The sequence below is a fragment of the Sturnira hondurensis genome, unplaced genomic scaffold (genome assembly GCF_014824575.4).
Source record: "Sturnira hondurensis isolate 20B ecotype Veracruz unplaced genomic scaffold, ASM1482457v3 Scaffold0015475, whole genome shotgun sequence".
Taxonomy (NCBI): Eukaryota; Metazoa; Chordata; class Mammalia; order Chiroptera; family Phyllostomidae; genus Sturnira; species Sturnira hondurensis.
Window position 1 is genome coordinate 1,626,341 of NW_028088106.1, and position 22,382 is coordinate 1,648,722.

General features: G+C 33.9%; 1 protein-coding gene across 1 annotated transcript in view; it reads left to right on the top strand.

Annotated features, from left to right (window-relative positions):
* Positions 1-22,382, top strand: part of LRP1B (LDL receptor related protein 1B) — a gene marked incomplete at its 3' end in the record, with an annotated part of 1,343,287 nt that overhangs the window by 892,170 nt on the left and 428,735 nt on the right. Inside the window, exons 31-32 of the mRNA XM_037064526.1 lie at positions 10,805-10,979; positions 11,858-11,952. Coding sequence (XP_036920421.1) covers positions 10,805-10,979; positions 11,858-11,952 — 270 coding nt within the window. The remainder of the gene's footprint in view (positions 1-10,804; positions 10,980-11,857; positions 11,953-22,382) is intronic.

A 22,382-nucleotide genomic window follows, 5' to 3' on the forward strand; every position in this document is an offset into this window, starting at 1 on the left:
AGCATTAAATTAGCCTAATTTTTTCTTAAATGTTCATACATTGTGATTTCTGGATAAACTATTACTTTATTAAATGAATTGTAATTGAGCACCTGCTGTTTTCCATGGCTGCAAAGTGAAAAAATAAGTTTCTCTTCATCTTCATGTACACTAGCATAATAGAGTGATTTGGAAGAGGATAAAGAAAAGAATAATTAGTAATTCATATAGATATTTCAAATTCTTATGCTTTGAAGCACACTGAAAATTTACAATAGCACCTTACTTGATCAAGATCAACATCTTAATAAAATCAGTAAGTACAGGTTATAAAATCACAATGTTTTCTAAGAGTTACCACACACAATACTATAAGCTGGCTTCAGTACCATTAGTATATCCAAGAGTATTTGACCACTAACATACATTTTTATTTATGTTAGCTCTTTATGCATCTCAAGTTAGTACTCTTTTTTGTTTGTTTTAATAGTGTTTTTAAAAACTTATTTTATTGTTCATCTCTTCATGTGTCTCTGGATCCTCTGTATGTCCTCCTTGGAGAAGTGTCTGTTCAAGTCCTTTCCCCATTTTTTAATTGGGTTAGTTGTCTTCTTAGAATGAAGTCATGTGAGTTCTTTGTATATATTTTGGAGATTCAACCTTTGTCTGAGGTATCATTGGCAAATATGTTTTCCTATACAGTTGGTTGTCTTTTTATTTTAATGCTGTTTTCTTTAGCCGCACAGAAGCTTTTAATTTTGATGAGATCCCATTTGTTTATTCTTTCCTTTATATTCCTTGCTCTAGGGGACATATCAGTAAAAATGTTGCTGTGTTAAATATGTGAGATTTTCCTGCCAATGTTCTCCTCTAGGACTTTAATGGTGTCACAGCTTATATTTAAGTCTTTTATCCACCTTGAATTTATTTTGGTGTATGGTGTAAGTTGGTGCTCGAGTTTAATTTTTTTGCATGTAGCTGTCCAGTTCTCCCAACACCATTTATTGAAGAGGCTATCTTTACCCCATTTTATGTTACTGCCCCCTTTGTCGAATATTAATTGACTATAAAGAGTTAGGGTTTTTCTGGGTTCTCTGTTCTGTTCCATTGCTCTATGTGCCTGTTTTTATCCCAGTACCAAGGCTGTTTTGATTACAGTGGCCTTGTAATACAGTTTGATATCAGCCTGCTATCAGAGAGATGCAAATTAAAACCGCAATGAGATACCACTTTACACTGGTGAGAATGGCTATCATAAACAAAGCAATAAACAAGAAATGTTGGAAAGGATATGGGGAAAATGGGACTCTGGTCCACTGTCGGTGGGATTGCAGACTGGTACAACCATTATGGAAAACAGTATGAAATTTTCTCAGAAAACTAAAATTGGACCTGCCTTTTGACCCAGCAATTCCATTGCTAGGATTGTATCCTAAAATCTCTAAAACACCAATCCCAAAGAACATATGCACCCCAATGTTCATAGCAGCACAATTTACAATAGCCAAGAGCTGGAAGCAACCTAGGTGCCTGTCAGTAAAGTAATGGATCAAAAAACTATGGTACATTTACACAATGGAATTCTATGCAGCAGAAAGAAAGAAGGAGCTCCTACCTTTTGCAACAACATGGATGGAACTGGAAAGCATTATGCTGAGTGAAATAAGCCAGGTGTTGAAGGACAAATACCATATGATCTCACCTTTAACAGGAAGCTAAACAACAAAACAAACAAGCCAGCAAAATATAACCAAAGACACTGAAATAGAGAACAGGCTGACCAGAGGAGAGAGGGGAGGGAATTTCAGGGGAAATAGGGGAGGGATTTAGAGGAAGATATATAAAGGATACATGGACAACAACTGAGAAGGGTGGAAATGGGATGGGGGGGGTGGAAATGGGAGGGAGGGGGGAGCACGGGGGGTGGGATGGGATGGGAGTGATAGACAGAAAACTGTACTTGAAAAATAATTAAATAAAAAAATTGGAAAAAGAAGAAAGAAAAACAAAAAAAAGAGAAAGAGTAAATGTGGAAATTGATGCAGGTACAGTGCGGCAGAATTGGAGACATGGGAGAACTTGCAGAGGGAAAGGGTGCCCTGAAAATATACTAGAGCACTTTGCCAAGGCCTGATGAGGCCTGACAAGTCTTCTTGTGTCTGGTGCTCAGCTGAGGTGAGAGCTAGAATACTGACTTATCAAGACAGAAAACTGTACTTGAAAAATAAATAAATTAAAAAAATTTAAAAAAGAAATACAAAACAAACAAACGAACTTCTTTTATTGTTCAATTACAATTGTCCCCATTTTCCCCCATTAATCTCCCCTGCCCTACCCACCCCATACCTTTCACATTCTCTCTCCCCTCACCCACTCCTTGCTCTTGTCCATAGGTCCTTTATGCATGTTCTTTGACTTGACCGTTACCCTCCTTTCCCCCATTATCCACCTCCCTCATACCCTTTGGTCACTGTCAGTTTGTTCTCTATTTCCATGTCTCTGGTTCTATTTTGCTCGCTTGTTTGTCTAATTGGTTAGATTCCACTTATAGGTGAGATCATCTGGTTTTTGTCTTTCACTACCTGGGTTATGTTCACTTAGCATAATGCTCAGGTTACTACTATTAAAGCAACTTGAATGAATTGGTTATAAGCTTTAAATATTTATTTCAAACTTGTCCTAAGAGAAAAGCTTTTCTTTTAAAAAAAGAGGAAAAGAAAGAAAAAAGAATAACAAAAAAAGAATAAAGCTAATGTGGCCTTGACTGGTCTGGCTCAGTTGGTTGGGCATCATCCCATTAACTGAAAGTTTGTGGGTTCGATTCCCTATTGGGGCAACGTGTGCCTAGGTTGTGCTTTGGTCCCCAGTCAAGGAGCAAATGAAAGATAATCAATGTTTCTCTCCCTCTCTGTCTCCCTCTCTTCCCCTCTCTAAAATCAATAAGCATGTCTTTGGGTGCGGATTTAATAAAAAAGAATGAATGCAAGGATTTCTTCTTTGTACAGGATTTTCTACAGAAAGAAATGGTTAGATAATCATTGTTAGACTAGACTTAAAAAAGACTGCCTGGGTAATGACTATTAAAAATTTCAAGAGACCACTTAAAGAGTGGTAGGTGCCTCCCAAGACTGACAGACTAGTAAAAGTTTGTTCAAACACTTCATTGTAGATGTGAAATACCTCCCAAAAGGCTCTGTGAATTTTGTAATGTAATAGATATTCTACTTCAAGAAAATTGGGGAACAACTTTGTCTCTAAGTGTAGATTGGCAACTACCAGTGAGTCTATCTTTAAAAAATAATTAACAAGGACTAAACTGCATTTAGCAGTCTCTCTTTATAATTGTATAACCAAAATTTAACCATTAACATTTTCTTGCTAATAATATATATATTCATTAGCATTAATAATAATGAATTTTATCATTTTAACAAATACTGGAAAATTTTCTATAGGGTAAGTAAGTAATTGAAGGTGGGCTAGTATAGACTGAGTAGTATGAAGCCCAGAATGGGAGAGGTATGATGTGCAAATTGATGTAGCAAAAGAAAAAGAAATAGAAACCAAACCATGCCAGCCTTATAGGGAAAATTATTGATTTGTATGTTAATACTAAGAATAAGGGGAACCAAGGAAGTGTTTTAATTACAAGAAATACTTGTAAGTTTGGGGTGGGCAATCTTTCATCAGTTAAAGTATAATTCTGAGCGGTACACAAGTACTCCAAAGAGGCAGTAGAGCTGTGGGACTATCTTTAAAAGAACAATACCTAGTCAATTGACAGCTTTATGAAATTCCAAGCCATTGTCAATAGAATCTCATTTTTTATGGGAAAATACTTCTGATGTATCTGAATCTTCTAGGCCAAGTATAAATTTCTCATTTTTGAAAAATTAAGCTCAATTTTGTGTAAGGATTATTGCTTGAGCAAAGTTAATTTTTTAATAGTAGAATCCTTTACTACCTTAGTGAATGAAACTGTTAGGATGAGTTAAGCAGAAGCTAAATAAAAAAAGAGTATGAATATAAATTAGAAGTATATCTGTTTATTTCTATACAGGATGCTGTCTTATGTGCTAGGAAATTATCATATAACCATACACTTTTTAAAAATCATTTTTATTTAATTCTTGTTCAAGTACAGTTTTCTTTTACTCCCACCCCAGCCAACCCCCTCCAGCCTTCCCCACCTTTCGCCCATTTCCAACCCCCCTAGTTTTGTCCATGTGTCAATACACTTTTTAAATTACAAAAGTATAAACCATTTAAAACATGTTTCGATCACATTGCTACTATATAAAATTTGAATCTCAATGCAACTTTGAATTTAATTGGACCTATTTCATGATAAATTTTCATCAGCCCTGGCTGACATAGCTCATTGAATTGAGCGCGAACTTGCGAACCAGACGATCGCGGTTTGATTCCCAGTCAGGGCACATCCCTGGGTTTCAGGCCAGTTCCCAGTGGGGGATGCACAAGAGGCAACCATACACTGATATTTCTCTTCCTCTCTCCTTCCCTTCCCCTCTAAAGATAAATAAATAAAATCCTTAAAAATAAATAAATAAATTTCCATCAATACTTAAATTATTATTTATTTCTGCCAACAATTTTTTCAGTGACTACTGATGATTCATTTATTCCCTGAATTTTGCAAGATGCAATACTTAATTATACTCAGTAAGAAGTATATTTAGAAAATAGAAACTTGTGAAAATTTTTACAGGGAAAATGAAATAAATGAAAAACAGGTCAGTAATAATAGTGAGATCAAAATTTTGGAAACAGGCCTTGAATTAAAGTAGAATGTTCCAATGGGAAAAGATTGTCATTTGGCCTATTTCTGAATAGAATTTTAAATTTTTATTTTCACCCGGAAAACATTTTGGTAGAAAAATGTCAACATCTGTGACTTTTTTTAAAAAGAGCAGAAAAGGAAGAAAGGCAAAAATGACACCTCTAAATGTTATTTTCTTGAGAAGTATGTCTGTGTAACAATAGGTGCAAAATGGGAAATACTTCTTATGTTTTTTCTGTATCTTTTAGTTAGAAGAATAGAAATACTATTTTATTTTATTTTATTTTAGAGACTTATTTTTTACACTGTATTCTGGATTCTGTGTCTGGGACACTAGATGAATTAGGCAATGACTATTATTTAATTGAGACAGTTTATAACCTCAAGGGCCTTCATATCTGGTGAAAAAAGTGAATTAGAACCAGCTAATTAAATTAAAGAAATAACTAATTAAATTAAAGAACTAACTAAATATAAGGCTAAATGAAACAAGGAGTCTAATAGGGGTATAAACCACTTATCTGAGGGAGCACTGAGTTCTTACATGGAATTGACAAAATTCTCACTTAGGAGGTTGTAGACAATCTAGACCTTGGGAGAAATGGTAGTAAAATCAGTCCAGGTTGAAATATCAGTAGGCACAAAGCTCTGGACACATCAAAGAGGAGGAAGTAGGGAGAGGTAGTTAGACCTTGTACGAGAGTTAACTAGAAGGTTAATATAATTGCAGGACATAAGGTCTTATACCAGGGTGAGGAGCTGTTCCTTTTTCCCTCAAGGCAATGGAGAACCACTGAAGAATTTTACAGGTGGGTATAGGTGATACCACCTCTTTAGAAGATAAATGTGGTGGACACCTGAAAGATTGGATATGAGACGTACTATAGGTAAAGATACAATGAGAAAGTTAAAGAAATGTTCTCATTCTGAAATCAAAATGAGACTAGAACAAGGAGAGGTATGAGAAGGTGACAAACACTAAGAGTATTGTAGTTATACAATAGAAACAATTCAACTTGACGACTGAGAAGGATAGAATTGACCAGATCATTGGAAAGGTGCTGGAGACATCAATCCAGGTGAAAATAAAAGGAAGAGGCTTGCTTTAGACTTTCCCCCAAATCATCAGTCAGTTGTTTCCTTAAGATAGGAATAATTATAGGTAAAAGACATTAAGAGATAAGCTTATGTGAAGTTAAACATTTGCCCCACATTATCTAGAAAAAATATATAGATTTGAGATATATACATGTGTTAAAACTTACAAAATCAAGATTTGGAGAGGTGGAAAATTAGTGAGGGTGAGGCACCCAAGACGTCTAAAGTATTTGTAATGTTCTAATTCTGAAGCTGGATCAAGCATTTGTGGATGTTTCATTAACTTATATAGTATGGGATCCCCTCCTCCTTTGAGTGTGTGCCTGATTTTCAGCAAAAAAGCCTTTGTGCCCACCCCTAAGATGCTGGTGTCAGCAGGTCCAGTTCATAGAAAAAAATAAATGAAACTCACAGAGAATTGACAAGCAATTTTTTTATTTAGCCATATCATCATGATACCCAATTTTGTGCTTACGCCCACGCCTTTCATTTATAGCCTTCTTTCTGTGATCATTTCTCTTCTCTCTGAATTACATCATTTAATGTTCTTATAGTTGAGTGATATTCTATAATCTGAAAATCTATTTAGCTTTCATTTCTGAAAGATAACTTTGAAATCTGTGGTAAAATACATGTAATATAAACTTACCATCTTGACCCTTAAAAGTACAGTTCAGTAGTGTTCAGTACATCCACATAGGGGAACTAGTCTCCTGAAATCTTCATCTGGCAAAACTGAAACTCTATACCCATTAAACAGTAACTCCCAGGTCTCTCTTCCTCCGAATCCTGGTAACTATGACTCTGCTTTCTTCATCTAATTTGTGTACTCTAGGTATGTCATATAAGTGTCATATACAAATTTGTCTTCTCATGATTGGCTTATTTCACTTAGCATAATGACTTCAGGCATCATCCACATTGGCTTGTAGCTTGTGTTGGACCTTCCTTTATTTCTAACTCTGAATGCAATTCCATTGTAGGTATGTATGCACCACAGTTTGTTAATACCCTCATTTGTTGATGGACATTTGGGTCATTTCCTCCTTTTGGCTACTGTGAAAAGTGCTATGATGAACATAGGTGTACAAACATCTCTCTGACACTCTGCTTTCAAGTCTTTTATGTATACAAGTCTTGCCCAACTTAACCATTAGGATATGTTCTGAAAAATGTGCAACTAGGAGATTTTGTCACTGTGCACACATCAAGAGTGTCTTTACACAAACTTGGATATTATAGCCTACAACTGTAATTGTATGTGTTATACTTTTCCAGGACTGGCAGCATAGTAGCTTTGTTTAGACCAGCATCACAACGAATATGTAACTGTAGTGTGAGCCCTGACAGTTGGCTTTCTTTCCTTTATGTAAGTGCCTAACTTAAGCTTTGATTTCAGTTTAAGGCATTCCTTGCAATGGGGCATCCCCTTCTGGAAAGCTTGCTTGAATAAACATATTGCCAGCCACACAACTAGATAAAGAACATGTCTGCACTGAGGCTTCTTCTTTTACAGATTTTGGTTGAGTTTTCTAACTGACAGAGCATTTAGGCTTCTTTTATTTTTTTGGTCTTTTTTCTTGTGTTTGGAATCCTTGATCTTATGTTTTAAATTCACCGATAAAAAGTGAGACCTTACAACCCAAGGCCCCACCTGTAACCCCAGTGAAAGTAGAATCCCAGACCCCTGTGGGTGTGTGAGCTCTCCCCACCAACCTCATTGTGTATCTGCTGGTGTGCTTTGTACATTTCCGAGCCTGAAAATCATAAACATCTTTTTTTTTTACCATAAGGTTTGCTAATGGTTACTGGTGAAGGGTGTTATAATAACCCAAAGGTTCTGTCCAGTTGTAACATTGGTTTAGAAAGGGGAGATGTCTGTGGAAAGCTTACCAGAACCCAGGTGAGTGGCCCCATGCATTCCTCACCAGACTGAGACCCCTGCAAAATAGCAATGCCTCACAGCACCACATTAGATGGCTGCAATGTCACTATGGGTATATTGTCACTAGGTGATAGGAATTTTTAGCTCCGTTACAATCTTATGGGACCACCCCTATATATCATCAATCGAAATATTGTTATGCAATGCTTGACTATTGGCGATAGTCAAAATTGGAATTGCTTGATTGCAAGGTAATTCTATTTTTAATTTTTTTGAGGAACTGCCATATGTTCTCTCATAGAAGCTGTGCCATTTCACACTCCGACCCAGTATGTGTTCCCACCCACCCATCTTCCCAATAATGTGTGTTCCAATTTTCTCAAATCCCTCTTAGCACTTGTTATTTTCTTAGGTATTGTTCTTTGTTTTGTTTTGGTTTTATAGTAGCCATTCTAATGGGTGTGAGTTGGTAGTTAATTGTTGTTTTGATTTGCATCTCCAATGATTAGCAATGCTGAGTGTCTCTTTATGTTGGCTATTTCAATATCTGGTTTTGGATAAATATATATACAAGTCCTTTGCTCATTTTATAAACAAATTATTTGGGTTTTCCGTTGCTGTAGTTAGATGTAGAATAATTTTGTTTACTACAAATTTCAAGTTCAGGGTTTTTTTTTTTCAATCTTTTCCACACATTACCCCACTATCTTATAGCATCCCTCATTGCTATTGAGAATCTCCGTGATTGTCTAATTGTCATTCTTCTCTTGGTCTTTTTATTGTCTGGGGGTTTTTAGCTGCATTTCATGTTTTATTTTCCCTCATAACAATATTTTTTTTATTTATCCCCTTGGAATATTGTGCCTTCCATGAGGCCATTCTTCAGTCTGGAGAAGGAGGAAAAACAAAATAAAACACCTCAAATGTTATCCCTGACCATTTTTTCCTAACCTAGTCTCTTTTATTCCCACATCTGAAAACTGACTACATGTGCCAGACTATTCACTTTAACCTCCCACTCACTTAGCCTTTTTCTTTTTTCTTTATGCTGGCTCTGTCTTTTTTCTTCAATCTGTCTTGCACTTCACTAGTTCAGCTAAGCTGCTAGTTAATTTACATAATAAAATATTTTAATATTGTATTTTAAAAGTATTTACAAGTTATTTTTGGTCTTCTTGGCCATATGATAAGGACCAAATCAAAAATGAATAAAAGTATTTTAAACAACAGGGACAGCCAAAAGCAAAAACAAAAACTTTGGGAACAATGGATATTAGAAAAAATAAAAACTAATTTCATTATTTTTGTCAATACCAAGCAATCTAGGGTAAAAATTCAGAAGATACTAAGTGCTTGGATTGACAGTGTACTCCTCAGCCCTGCATTAAAGCACATAAACACACATCATCTAATAAAATATTTATAACAATCATACGCATCATCTATACTTAGCCTAATTTTCCAATAAAAAGGCCAAATTTTAAGTGACTTGATGAAAAACAAACAAAAAAAAGAGGCACACAACCTAAAACATGAAGACACATCTCATTATAACTTATTTAGAAATAATAAAAGGGTTTTAAGCAGGAAAGTTGGGTTGGTTGAGATTCAAGGACATCGGCCTGGATGGAGCACTTTATAGCTGACCCAGAACTGCAAAGATCCCCATGTCTTATATTGCTCTAAAAAAATATAAATATTGATTTTAGAGAAGAAAGAAGGGGAACAGCAGAAAAGAAACATCAATGTTGTTCTCCTTACTTATGCATTCACTGGTTGATTCGTGTGTGTGCCCTTACGAAAGAATCCAGCTCACAATGTGGTGTATAAAGATGACACTCTAGCCACCTGTGCAGCTGGCCAGGGTCTGCTCTTTTTACTTTTAAACTAATTGGGAAATTTACAGTCTGGTGTCTTCATTTAAAGGTGAAATCTAGCTTCATGCCATTTTTTGGAAATGATACATAGAAAGATATGTCAGTTCCAGGAGCTAAGTAGCAGTTGCTGTGGGGTCCCCAATCTGCTGCTTTGGAGAGGGGGCAGCAGCACCTGGGAACTGGCTGCAACTTCCAAAATGTCAGCCCCTCCTCACCTACTGAACCAGAAGCTTCATTTTTAACAATCTCCAGGTGTCTTGTTATCTTGAGTAACACCGGTCTAGAGAACTCTATAGTTACTGTATGCTAGAAAATTTTAAAACTTGTAAAATCAAGGCAAAGCCAGGTTAGACCCGTCACATGTCTGCCACAGATTGGGGACTAAACTGACCTACTTTATATGTTAATATGCTGAAAAGATTTTCCAGTATCCACCACTACTAACACTTTAATTTATTTCTTTAATTAAAATGTGCAATTGTATTTAATCCTAAATCCTATTATTTTTAAAGATGCCTAATTGAATGATCAAGGAATACAAACTCAAATATTCATATTGGCTGTAACAAATTGAAACTCAATTCGATTTCAGTAATTTCTGTAGAATTCACATTGGAGGAAGGTTAAAAGAATTTTAGTTTTTGTTCATATTTCAATCTATTTCTGTTAATGATCTATTTTGAAAGATGTTCAAATCTGTTTATTCTTTTAGGAAAGTTGAATTGTTTTGTTTACTTTCAATAACAAATTGACGTTTAAAATATAAAATAGCCCATTCGTTGGTGTTCCACAAGGACCTTCTCCTAACTGAAAGATGTGCTACCAACCAGAGGAGCTATTATTCTACTTTGCATTGTTGTCACCTTGGTCCATAGGACTGCGGCTCAGGTCTGCTCCTGAGTTTACCAATGAATTGTTGGCTGTTAGTGTAATTTCAATGCTAATTGTTACTGCAGGTTTCAAATGGCTCAGTGGTAAAACATTAATGATTAATTATGTGTTAAGAAGGGCTGATAAGGGAATGAGATGACAATCTTGTACAATTTTAGCTAGCAAATTAAAGTGTAAATCAAAATTTCTCTAAGACAGAAAATAACTTATTTGAAAAGCCAAAAGAATGGGAAATTTCCTTTACTTTTTAATTTCCTCTTTCCTGTTTTGTAGATATTCAGAGCATCAGAGGGCTAGCCGTGGATTGGGTCTCACGTAATTTATACTGGATTAGCTCGGAATTTGACGAAACACAAATTAATGTGGCACGGCTGGATGGCTCTTTGAAAACCTCAATTATCCATGGAATTGATAAGCCACAGTGTCTTACAGCTCACCCAGTCAGGGGGTAAAGTATGATTATTTTTTAAGTTTTTCAAAAATTTTACCTACCTTTGCTCTGATTTTATATGACAAAATTTTATCACTTCATAAATTATATAATTGTCTAACCACTATGCTGTATACCTGGAACTAATATAAAACAATATTGAATGTCAACTGTACCTGAAAATAAAATTTAACAATTCTTTGTTTTATTAGCTATACAGTCAGAAGTGCAAGTGTAAATATAAAAATTATATAAGGGATCTCTGGTTAGAGAATTTTATCTGCATAAAATTGGATTTTTATATATTATTTTAAAATCTCACTAATTTATGTTTTTAGGGAGTGACAGTTCACAATTTTAAAATAGCATGAAAAGGGTTTTTAGCATGAATTGTTAATAACATATTTACTGCATGTTGATATTCTAAATTGCTTAGATTATCCCATGCACTGGCCAGTCATCACATACCCACACAGAGCGCCCATGTAGGTCGCAGACAAACTCTCCCTCCTTGGCACTTTCAATGGCAATGGTTGAAGTGATATTGTTCCTAAGATGTCTGATTTGTCCAAGACAAGAAAATTCAATCTTGGTGAATTATTTTAAATGGAAATAATTTCCTGTGGTCATAAACATTAGGTGTGAATGTGAAAGGGAAGGAAAATGAGGAAACTATCCTGCAATTACAGGAAAAAGCAAGAGTTCTGCTTTCTTCCCAGTCTTATGTGAAGACTGCTGTAAGCAAGGTAGTCACCAATTTGGGGCCTTCCTAAAAAGGATTAATCCTGCACTGACAATTTACTTTGATATTAGTTTTGTTCTTTCATGTATGCTTCCAGCAACAAGCAGGCATAAATATAATATTTTTAATCCATATCTCTTTTTTTTTAATTAAGAAAACTCTACTGGACGGACGGAAACACAATTAACATGGCGAACATGGACGGCAGTAATAGCAAGATCCTCTTCCAGAATCAAAAGGAACCTGTTGGTCAGTTCTTCTTCTGTTATTTTTTAAACAATCACTGCCATTTTTAATATGACAAAGCTGGATTTGTGCAATGTATTTTTCATCTAGAGCCTGAAAGAAAATATTACAGATTAGTAATAGAAATTAAGTTACCAATCTTAGTAAATCTGTTCGGTCTCTGTGGGGTAAGAAGAAGGTCTTTTTCTGATAAGAAGATCAGTCGGTTAATAACAGAATTTTTACAATATATTAAGGACTGTAGTTGCTTAAAACTTCAGTGTAATTAATAAATATCTTATTTTCACTGGTGAATAGTTGATATGTTACTACAGTGGCAATGTAATGTACTTAGATTTCCCCAGTCATCCCTGTGCCCTGATTAATAGTTACAGTGATTTAAGTAGTAACCATTTGGTTTTCATTATTCTGTGGTGTGTTTATTTAGTTTCTTTTTTCTGCCTTTGCCAACCATTGTAAATTATTTGCCAAAATACCATGGTGCTAAAAGAAAACCTTGAGTTATTCCCATAAAAAATCTTGAAAAATCTAAAATACCAAGTTTCTTTAGTAGATAATTTACAGAATTACACACTAATATCTATATGTTATAATATTTTACAAACTGTAATCACTCCCTTAATAATTTCTAATATTTCTCTGAGATGCAAAAATTATTGATTGCTCACTTGTGACCTCAGAGTATCTTTAAAAAAAACAAATAAGGAACTTGAATTTTGACATTATGTTAAATGTGCAAATAATGAAATATATGGAAGAAAATCATAATTGTGCTTCAAATCACATATATAGAATAGTTTTAATTTGGGGGTAAAATCAGTACACCATGAAGCTATTAAGCTTTTTTCTTTTTGCTTAAAAGTATGGAATTATACTTACTTGAAGTAGCTCTTTTTTTTTTATTTTTAATTTTTTAAAGATTTTATTTATTTATCTTTAGAGGGGAAGGGAAGGAGAGAAATATCAATATATGGTTGCCTTTTGTGCATCCCCAGCTGGGAACTGGCCTGCAACCCAGGCATGTGCCCTGACTGGGAATCGAACTACGATCCTTTTGGTTCGCAGGCCCACGCTCAATCCACTGAGCTATACCAGCCAGGCTGAAGTAGCTCATTTTAAAGAGTGGTGATTCATTAAAAGTGTAGGATCACCAATATTAGCAATAAGTTTTTATGTATAAACTTATGATATAAAATGATACTCTAAACAACTTCTTTTCTTGGACTATTTGTTTTAATATTTGAATCATAGCTGAAATTCAAAGTAGTATTGAAATTAAAGGCAAAATAAAATGCTAATATTTCTATGTGGAAGATGATAGAACAAAACAAACCAGAGACTCTAAAGATTAGGACCTATACTAAGAACTTAAATTGTACTAAATCACTTTAGTTAGTATTTATCTGGAGTTGTTCAAAATATTTAATATGTAAAAATGAGTATGATGGAAATAATATGAGCAAATAAAGTTGTTATATTGTAATGCGGTAGTTTTAGGTAACACCAAAATGTTAACTTACATGTGTATTTCTATAATGAGGAAAACCTTAACTTCTTTAATACTAAATGTCCATTTCCCATTTCCCTACTCAAAATAAATCAAAGAGAAAACCATACAGCTTATATGAGGAAAGTTTACAATAAAGAAATTAGCATTGCTATTTACACTTTGCAGTTGGTCTCTCAGATGTTTTATGCCAAAAGATATTTTTAAGTGTACAGAGATGATGATTCAACACCTAATGACAAGCATTAGATGTCTACTCTATCATTTATTAATATATTTGAAAGTTACTTTTAAATTAATTCAAAATGACAATTTTTAATTTTAACTTGTGCAAGATGTACTATTTTTCAGAACCTTCATTACAAACTATACATTAAATTAGTATTAATAATTGTGGCTTTTGAGTCAGAAATTTATTCAGGAACCAGATTTTTGTATTTGGTCTACTGTATTTGGTCTACTGATAAGAATTTGACATTGTCCATCTCCTAAAGGGTGCAGGAAACTAAATCATTTTAGGTTTCATTAAGTAAATTTAAGTTAGTGACCTTGAGCAAGTTACTCTTAGCTTGTAGTGCTTTCTTTTCTTATCTGTAAAATAAAGACAAAGTGCATATTTTATAAAGTTCTCGTGAGGATCAAATGAATAAGAGTTACGAGGAGAACATCTGGCCTTTGATAATAGAAATGTAAGCAGTAGGAATAGAAGGTATATTGGGTCTAATAGTCTGGAATATGAATGATTTGATTGTCTGCAGTATTAAAAGTGTAAATGAGTTCATTAAAGAATAATCATATAATAGAATTCATAGCAGACCAATACATGAAACCAGGTGAGTCTCTAAGACAAGGAAATTTTATGTACATGTGAGAATTTAACTCTATATTATCTTGCCACTAACACTGAAAGGCAAACAAGGTTGGAGTACCTGGGTTCTCCTTTCAGACTTGCCCAATATAGTCTCCAGGGTGAAAGGAAACCTGGGCCTTTACCTTGCTACTGTAGTTCTTGACTGGTTTGCAAACAGGTATTAATTGCATGTTGCCTTGGTAACTTCCTACTTCTAGCTAACTGATGCTGTTACCTAAGTGCTAAGACTGGTGGTGGTCAGCAATGCTGCATGATAGCTTGTGTTGTCTGTATGTAAATATGTAAATCATTTGATCATTCTTGTTTTCAAAATCTGGATGCTCTGTTGCAAATCCCCTGTCTGCTGTGCTCTACTTCACTTCTCTCACAGGTAACTTTATTTTAGATAAAGGAGGAAAGTGAGCTGACAAAGTCTTCCCCTGCCCCTAATCTTCCCCACCTCCCTACAAGGAGCTGGGTTCCTAGGTCAGTAGATCCCTAACATATCTTTTGCTAACATTCAGTACCCTTAACTACCACTCCAAATTCAGAATTTCTTATTCTTCAAAGAAACCTCTATGCCGTACTTAAGGCCTTTTGATTGATTGAATTAGACACACCCATATAATTTAGGATAATTCCCTTCAGTTAAAGTCCCCTGATTGCAGATGATAATCACATCTCACAAATACCTTCACAGAAACACCCAGATTAGTGTTTAATTAAATAACTGGGGACTGTAGCCTAAGCATGTTGATACACTAACATTACAAGATTCGAACAATGTTAACTTTGATGGAGATTATTATACAAAATATGGTAACATGCTATTTTTACCCTAGGAGGAGGAAAAATAATGTTTGAGATTGTTTTGGTAGTTGTAGAAATATTTACCTACAAGTATTTAAAAGAGAGAGAGACAGAGAGAGACAGAGACAGAGAGAGACAGAGACAGAGAGAGTGAGAAGAAAACAACTCCATAATCAATCTTCTCTCTTAAATCCAAACCCATGTGTTCAGTGGCTACTGTTAATGTGTTATGTTAATGGTTGACACAAAGATGACCTTTTATATAATACTTGCCTTACAGTGTTAGCATACTGAGAGGCAGAGATATGTGGTAAAGATCCATATGCTGGTTTGTATGTATGTGGGAATCTTCAAAACAAAAAAGAGAAAAATGAGTTCCTACAATATCCTGGCTAATTGAAAAGAGGCGGATAAGGGAGATAAAGTCCCTTTTCCCAAGGATTTTATAATCCAAAAGGAATTGCACTCTGACTCAGAATTATTCATTCCTCTGATATTTCTCATATTTCCCTGATTTGATCCTCTCGATTTGCCAATCCCCTTTCCCTATCAGCATAGTTTAACCTGGCATTCCTTTGCTCAGAAATGTCTTCTACCTTCTCTTAGTTTCCCACCTATCTACCAGATTCCAACTCAAACATTACCATATTTTTCAGACTATAAGACACACATTCCCCCCCCGCCCAAATTTGGGAGGAATAATGGCTGTTAATGCTGCTGTTGAGTTCTGTTTACATTTACATTGGTGAAATATTATCTTATTTATGTTATTAAATATTTTAACACATATTTTGCTTCATATTTTTTCTATTTTCCTCCTTTAAATCTAGATGCATCTTATGGTCTGAAAAATACAGTATTTCCTCAAAAAAGATTTCCCAGACCTCCCTGATTAGGCTGGACTGTCTTAGATACTTTTAGCACTATAATTTCACATGTTAGCTTTTATCTTTATTTTAATGTTTCCTTTGTTTTTTGAATATTTGATAAACAACTGCTTACCAGCTAGAAAGGAAACTCTGCAAAGTTACCGACCACATCTGTTTTATTTACCATTGTGCCCTCAGCTCAAAGTTCAATGTGGGCACAAAGTAGATCTTCGATAAATATTTGTTGAATTAAGTAAATACCGTTCCCTATCACACAGCAAGAGGCTCTTACAGGATTGAATGAAACTAAGATTTATTCTTGTACCTTAGTTGACTAAAATTACTATCAGAGAGAAGTGATTACTCTGTGATCAGGTTATAGATTCATGATTCACTCCATCCAATGTATCCATGTGTAGAAAACAAATTAAAGTGCTCTCATATTTATATTTATAGCATCATGTTCTTAAACGATGGAGTACAAAGTACACATAAAGTGGGTTGTTTATAAAGAAATTCATGGCTAGCTAGGGAGGGAAAGTTGGAAATACTCGGTTTCAAAGTTGGCTTTTCCACGTGTTGTGCTTGCTGTTCCTCAGCCTCATGGTTCTAACCCCGGGGCCCTTTGGCTCTAACCAGAGCAGAGATGTCTCATATAAAGAAAGCACAGACGAACGTGCTGACAGGATCCAGAGGGTAGAGGGGAGAGAAGCACAGAGTAAAAGGGGGTGGACTCACATGAATAAGTATGAAAGACACATGGACAATAACTAAGACGGGGGGCGGAGATGGGAGGGGGTGGGGAGCACTGGGGGGGTGCAGGGCTGGGAATACAAGAAAGAAAACTGTAATTGAACAAAAGTTAAATAAATTAAAAATAAAAAAAAAAGAAAGCACAGACGAAAGCAATATCGCTCAAGTTATAAACTTACAGACAAGTCCTTTTGTCGAAAGGTATAAAGATAAAACCAAAATCATTTTACGATAACCCCTTTTCATTCGGACACTTTTTGTAATTTTTGATTTGTCCTAATAGGCTAGAAAAACTCTTACCTATAAATTAACTAATAAAAATATTCCTGTAAATAAGGTTATAAATAATCCAATCTGTATCCAGTGTGTTTAAATTCTTTATTTGTGAGGGACAGAGGGGAGCTAAGATGATGCACTGATTTATAATTATCTTTCATAGTAACTATTACTTTAAGTTATAGTATTTCCATTTTTGTTCTTAAAATATGTTTTACAATATATTACATAACATTGTTTACTAATTAACACAAAATACTGAAGCAGTTTGGTTTATTGTCCTTTCTCTTTAAAAAAATCTATCTTTTGCTGTTCTTTTCCTCTATGCATAACTTAAAGCTGTAATGTAAATAAGTGGACAAAATGGGTTTTTCTTAGTTTTATATATAAATTTAAACTGCTATGTAGAGTAGTTTAAAAGTTAAAACTCTCAAGGGAACACTTAATATAGATTGACATACTCTTAAGAATTTATGTCATTGCAATTTCACTTCTCAAGATTCTTGTGGACTGCGGTGACTTCTAAATGGGATTTTCCAGTACTGTTAATGGACATATGAATGTGTGAATAAAATAAATATTAACTTGTGTTGTTGTTGTTAGCACATATGATGATTGTACTCATGAAATACATACATAGGGATGTTTATTTCTGTGATATTTGCTCATTGAACTTCGCTGATATTTACTACCACAGAAGCTTATTGTAATTGTATTTTCATGATGAGTCTGCCTGGGCAATGTGTGGCTTATACTTCTGCCCACTGCATGCTCTAAACCATTTCTGTGCAGAAAATTAGGTGATAAGGATAAAAGTGAGCTGCTGTGCAGATGGTTTTCTCTTCTTGCATACTGACTGACAAATCAAGAGTTAATTTTTTCCAATATGTTAGGAGAAAACACAATATTCTCTCTGGTGAGGCTGGGAAGTTTCAAATCAAAGCAGTCATTATCTATCACCCTTTATGGAGCCTGAAGCTGCACCTTTGTGCTTGCAGGCCCTTAGACAGGGATGTGGTATACAGCAGAAACATCAGCTCTTTGTCAACAAAAATACCGTGATTAAAGTGACTACTTTTTAAGCACTTAGAAATGTCAAGCACTTGCAAAATGCTTTGCATTAATCATCGCACAGTAATCATTTAGTCAAGGCTTATATTTCTTTTGTGAATTCAGAAACTCAGGTTTATTGAAAGAAATTAGTGGCCTGTGATGAATGGTAGAGTTGGGATTCAAATCTAAGTTTATCTGTTTCCAAAACCATGTTAAATCTTAACAATTATGTTATCCACACAGAGGCTGATATCATAGTAATTACCTGACTTCATGCAAAGATCAGAGAATAAAACTGCTACTTTTTCAACCGTAAAAAGTAGGAAAGAAAAATCTAGAGCTTGGGTATTTCTCAGTACTCAGAAATTGTTTTTACATTTTCATTCACTGGATTTTCCTTGCTTGTGTGCTGTTAAATCCATAACCGTGATATATATTTGAAATAGAAGTACATTATAATCTTATCAAAACACCCAACTTAGCATTTTATGAGTGCATATCACTGAAGACTGAGCAATTACAGCCTTCAGGCAGTTTATGCAGAATATCTTTGTTTATGTTAAATACAAATCAACCTTCCAGTTATTCATTGCCGAAGTAACTATTCTCAATTAAGATTTATTGCTTAGTCTTAGATACAATAAGTACTTAGAGAAGTTTGCACAAAGGAGGGTTTTGATTGACTACTTAAAGCCATTTTCATATTTAAAATGTTTATATATTATGAATATTATCCATTAAGCTTCATAAAGCAACTTGGCCTGTCAATCAGCATTACCCTTCATGGGCTATTCTTAAGAATCTTGTGTCCTATGTATTTTATTTCCTGGATGTTTTCCCTTTATTTTAATGCAATCACAACCAAAAGTCATTTGTTTACTCAATCTTCAAGCATACCTTCTTGAAACCTACAAAACATCTTTTATTATTTAATCATTTTAATCCATATGCTATATAATATGGATTTTGAAATCTGTTCATGGGAAACATTCATAAGCACTTTTCACCACATCAACAGAATTCAAGGGGCCTCATTTTAAAAAATAAGATTAAAACTAATTCCTGGGTGTGTTTTCTTGCTTGATAATGCAGTTATATTATTTATACTTACTCATTACTCATAACTGCCACTTTTATTATGAAGCACAATCAATATATAAGGCTGCATACCTCAAAAGAAATGCTAACAATAGGCTTTTTAAAAGACCAGAGAAATTAACAAAGCAATATTAAAATTACACATGTGTATGTGCAAAAATGATTTAAATGTATTACACTGTTTCATCTGATCATTCATTTACTGATTTTTCCAGATGTTAAATGTTAATAAAAAGTTATTAAAATATTTATGAAGTGTATACTAGGTACCAGACCCTGAAAATAAAACTTGGGGCCCATTAGCAAAATGGTCATGGTTTAGTAAATTAAAAAGCCACAGATAACTGCAAACCATTTTGTTGAGATTTTTAGTTGAGCTAAACAAAACAAAAACAATGTTATTCATTAAGTACTATCTTCCAGACTCTATATAATCTGACTAGACACTACAAAAATAGAGAAAACAACTAACTCTGTGTGGGGAAGAAAAATACAATAGTTCTAAGTTGGATTTATTCTAAAATTTCAACTATCCTGAAGGATGAATATACTTTAGTTTTTAAAGAACTGATAAGAGAAAGCATTTACTTTTTTTCTGAGCAGAAAGGGTAAAGAGGCATAATAGGTATAAGAGATGTGATATATCTTGAAAACTGAGTATTTCTGTGTGGCTAGGAAAAAAATATATCTAACATTAGGGACTGCTTAACATTATGTTGATAATTACCATAATTTTAAAATATTAAAATGTCACACCCAGTGCTTTTAAAGATATTCTGTTCTATTTTACCTATCAAGCTATCAAATATAGCTTTGGCAAATTATGAAACTATAAGAACTAAAGGTTTTAGAGTGATATTTTAGAAAAAAACTCTCTTTAAGAAATAATCTGTCACTTGTCCTGGTTTTCCTCTATTTTTGCTTGTGTTGTTCTCACAAGGCACATGTATTTGCCAGTTATCAAAAAACTTAAAAGATAGGATAAATTTCCTCAGGTATAATTACTTATATGATTGAGAATAGATGAGATCATGAAATCTTAGCTTGATATGGTAAGTAACAGAAGCTGAGTTGATTAACCTATCTCTGTAACTCTTTATGTATTAGTGAATTCTTAAAGTACAGTGAATTGAGAAGGGTATTTCCAAGAAAGAATTTAGGTGAAGTTAAGATTAGGTCACTATAGACACTTGCAAAGAGGAAAAACAAAAACTAAAACAAAAAACTTTTTTCTCTGTCTTCATATGTTCTCTCGCTAGGACCCATCAGATTAGACTGACAAAAGACAAATTAGAAAAAAGAGAAACAATGCTTATTAATATAAGTAGCATGTATACACATGGGAGAAAGTCACTGATGGGTAACTCAAAGGAGTGGTTAGAGGCTTATATTGCATCTTAACAAAAAGCAATCTTATGTAGCATCTTAACCAAAAACAATATGTCTGTAGAGAAGTGACAAGACCAAGGACATTTTTAGACTTTAAAGGGAGACAGACTGTGGAAGGTGCAACTGAAGTAAGCTAATAGCAGATAAGGGTTATTTCAGTGAGATTTGCTACATAGATTCTTCTCAGTGCCATCTCTAGGTTGATCAGTCTAGACTAGTGACAAAGAGTCTAAGCCAGCTTCTCAGTAAATAGCAGGGAAAATAGTGCTTTTATTTGTCATACGCTATATCTCAAATGTTTTTGGCTTACAATAATCCTTAAGCCAAAATGGAATATTTTAGAGCGCTGTATTCTGATCCTACATATACTCAACTAGTATAAATAAAATAAAGTTAAAATAAATAAATATTTTTAAAATATGACAGTATAAAAAGTAAAATAAAATATTTAAAAAATGTTCATTGAGATAAACTTAGATTCTTGCTTGCAATTATAAAAACTAGTACAGGTGGTCCCATGTATACTTACTCCAATTTTCCCCAATTGGAACATTATGTAAAGCAATAGTAAAATATTACAACCCAGATATTGACCTTAATACAATCCACCAATCTTATTCAGATTTTATGTTTTATTTGTACCCATTTATGTTTGTGTATTTACACCTATAGAATTTTATCACATACAGATTTCTATACTAACTACTACAGTCAAGATACTATATAATTCCAATGCCACATTTAGTTTTAATTCCATATTGCGTACTACATTGATTTAATTTTGAATAGTTTGAAAAAGAAATTAGACACATAAAATAAACTTTTCAGTCTTATTTGTAACAATACTTAAATTTTAATGGATTTTAATTTTAATTTTAATTTGTAGTAATAAATGGAAACTATATTTAGATTGTATTTTATGTAGAAGTTTCTTGTATCAATTTGTAAATATTTCTGTTATTCAAGCAATTATATGATTTTAGAAAATCACATTGTCTCAATTTTTAAAATTAGTCTGAAATATTTCAGTCACATGTTCAAGTAAAGTAATATATTAAGAGAAATTTTTGGCTCAAATTAAAAAGTGTTGGAATCAAAGCATAAATTAACTGCATTACTACAGTAATAAGAGATAAAAGGATTTTTCAATTCACAAAGGCTTTATAAGTAATTAATTTTAAAGTAATTATAAATTACTTTAAAAGTAATTATAAATAATTACTTGTCTTCCCTTTGATATACCTATTATATTATTGAATCTAGGTTTTATCTTTTGATAAGCAGATCCAGGTGATTTAAAAAATAAATGTTGTTGCAGAATTAAAACTACATTACTATTTGCATATTTTTCATACAGATCTTCTAGCCCTTTTGAAGATTTTTGTGTGTGTGTCACACACACCGAGGACCTTCTCATACAAATAAAATCATATTTCAGGGCAGTTTTATGAACATGCTCATGTTTTATCTGTTGCCTCATGGCTATTGATTAGCATTTTAAAATCATTCAGTAGTTTCAACTGCATCAAAATTATTACTATACTTCTTAGTGAATCATCTCTAGTGCAACAAAAATTTGATTCAGAAATTATTCCAGTAACTGGATACTAATTAAATTTTCAGTGTCATTCAGACCTAATTTGCCATGGCCAGGTGGTTCAGCTGGTTGAGGCATCTTCCCGTGCAATAAAAGGTAGCATGCTCGATTCCCCCTCAAAACACATACCTCGGTTTTGAGTTCAATCTCCAGTCAGAGCACATACAAGAGGCAACCGATTATTTCTCACACCGGTGTTTCTCTCTCTCTCTCCTTTCCTTTCTCTCTAAA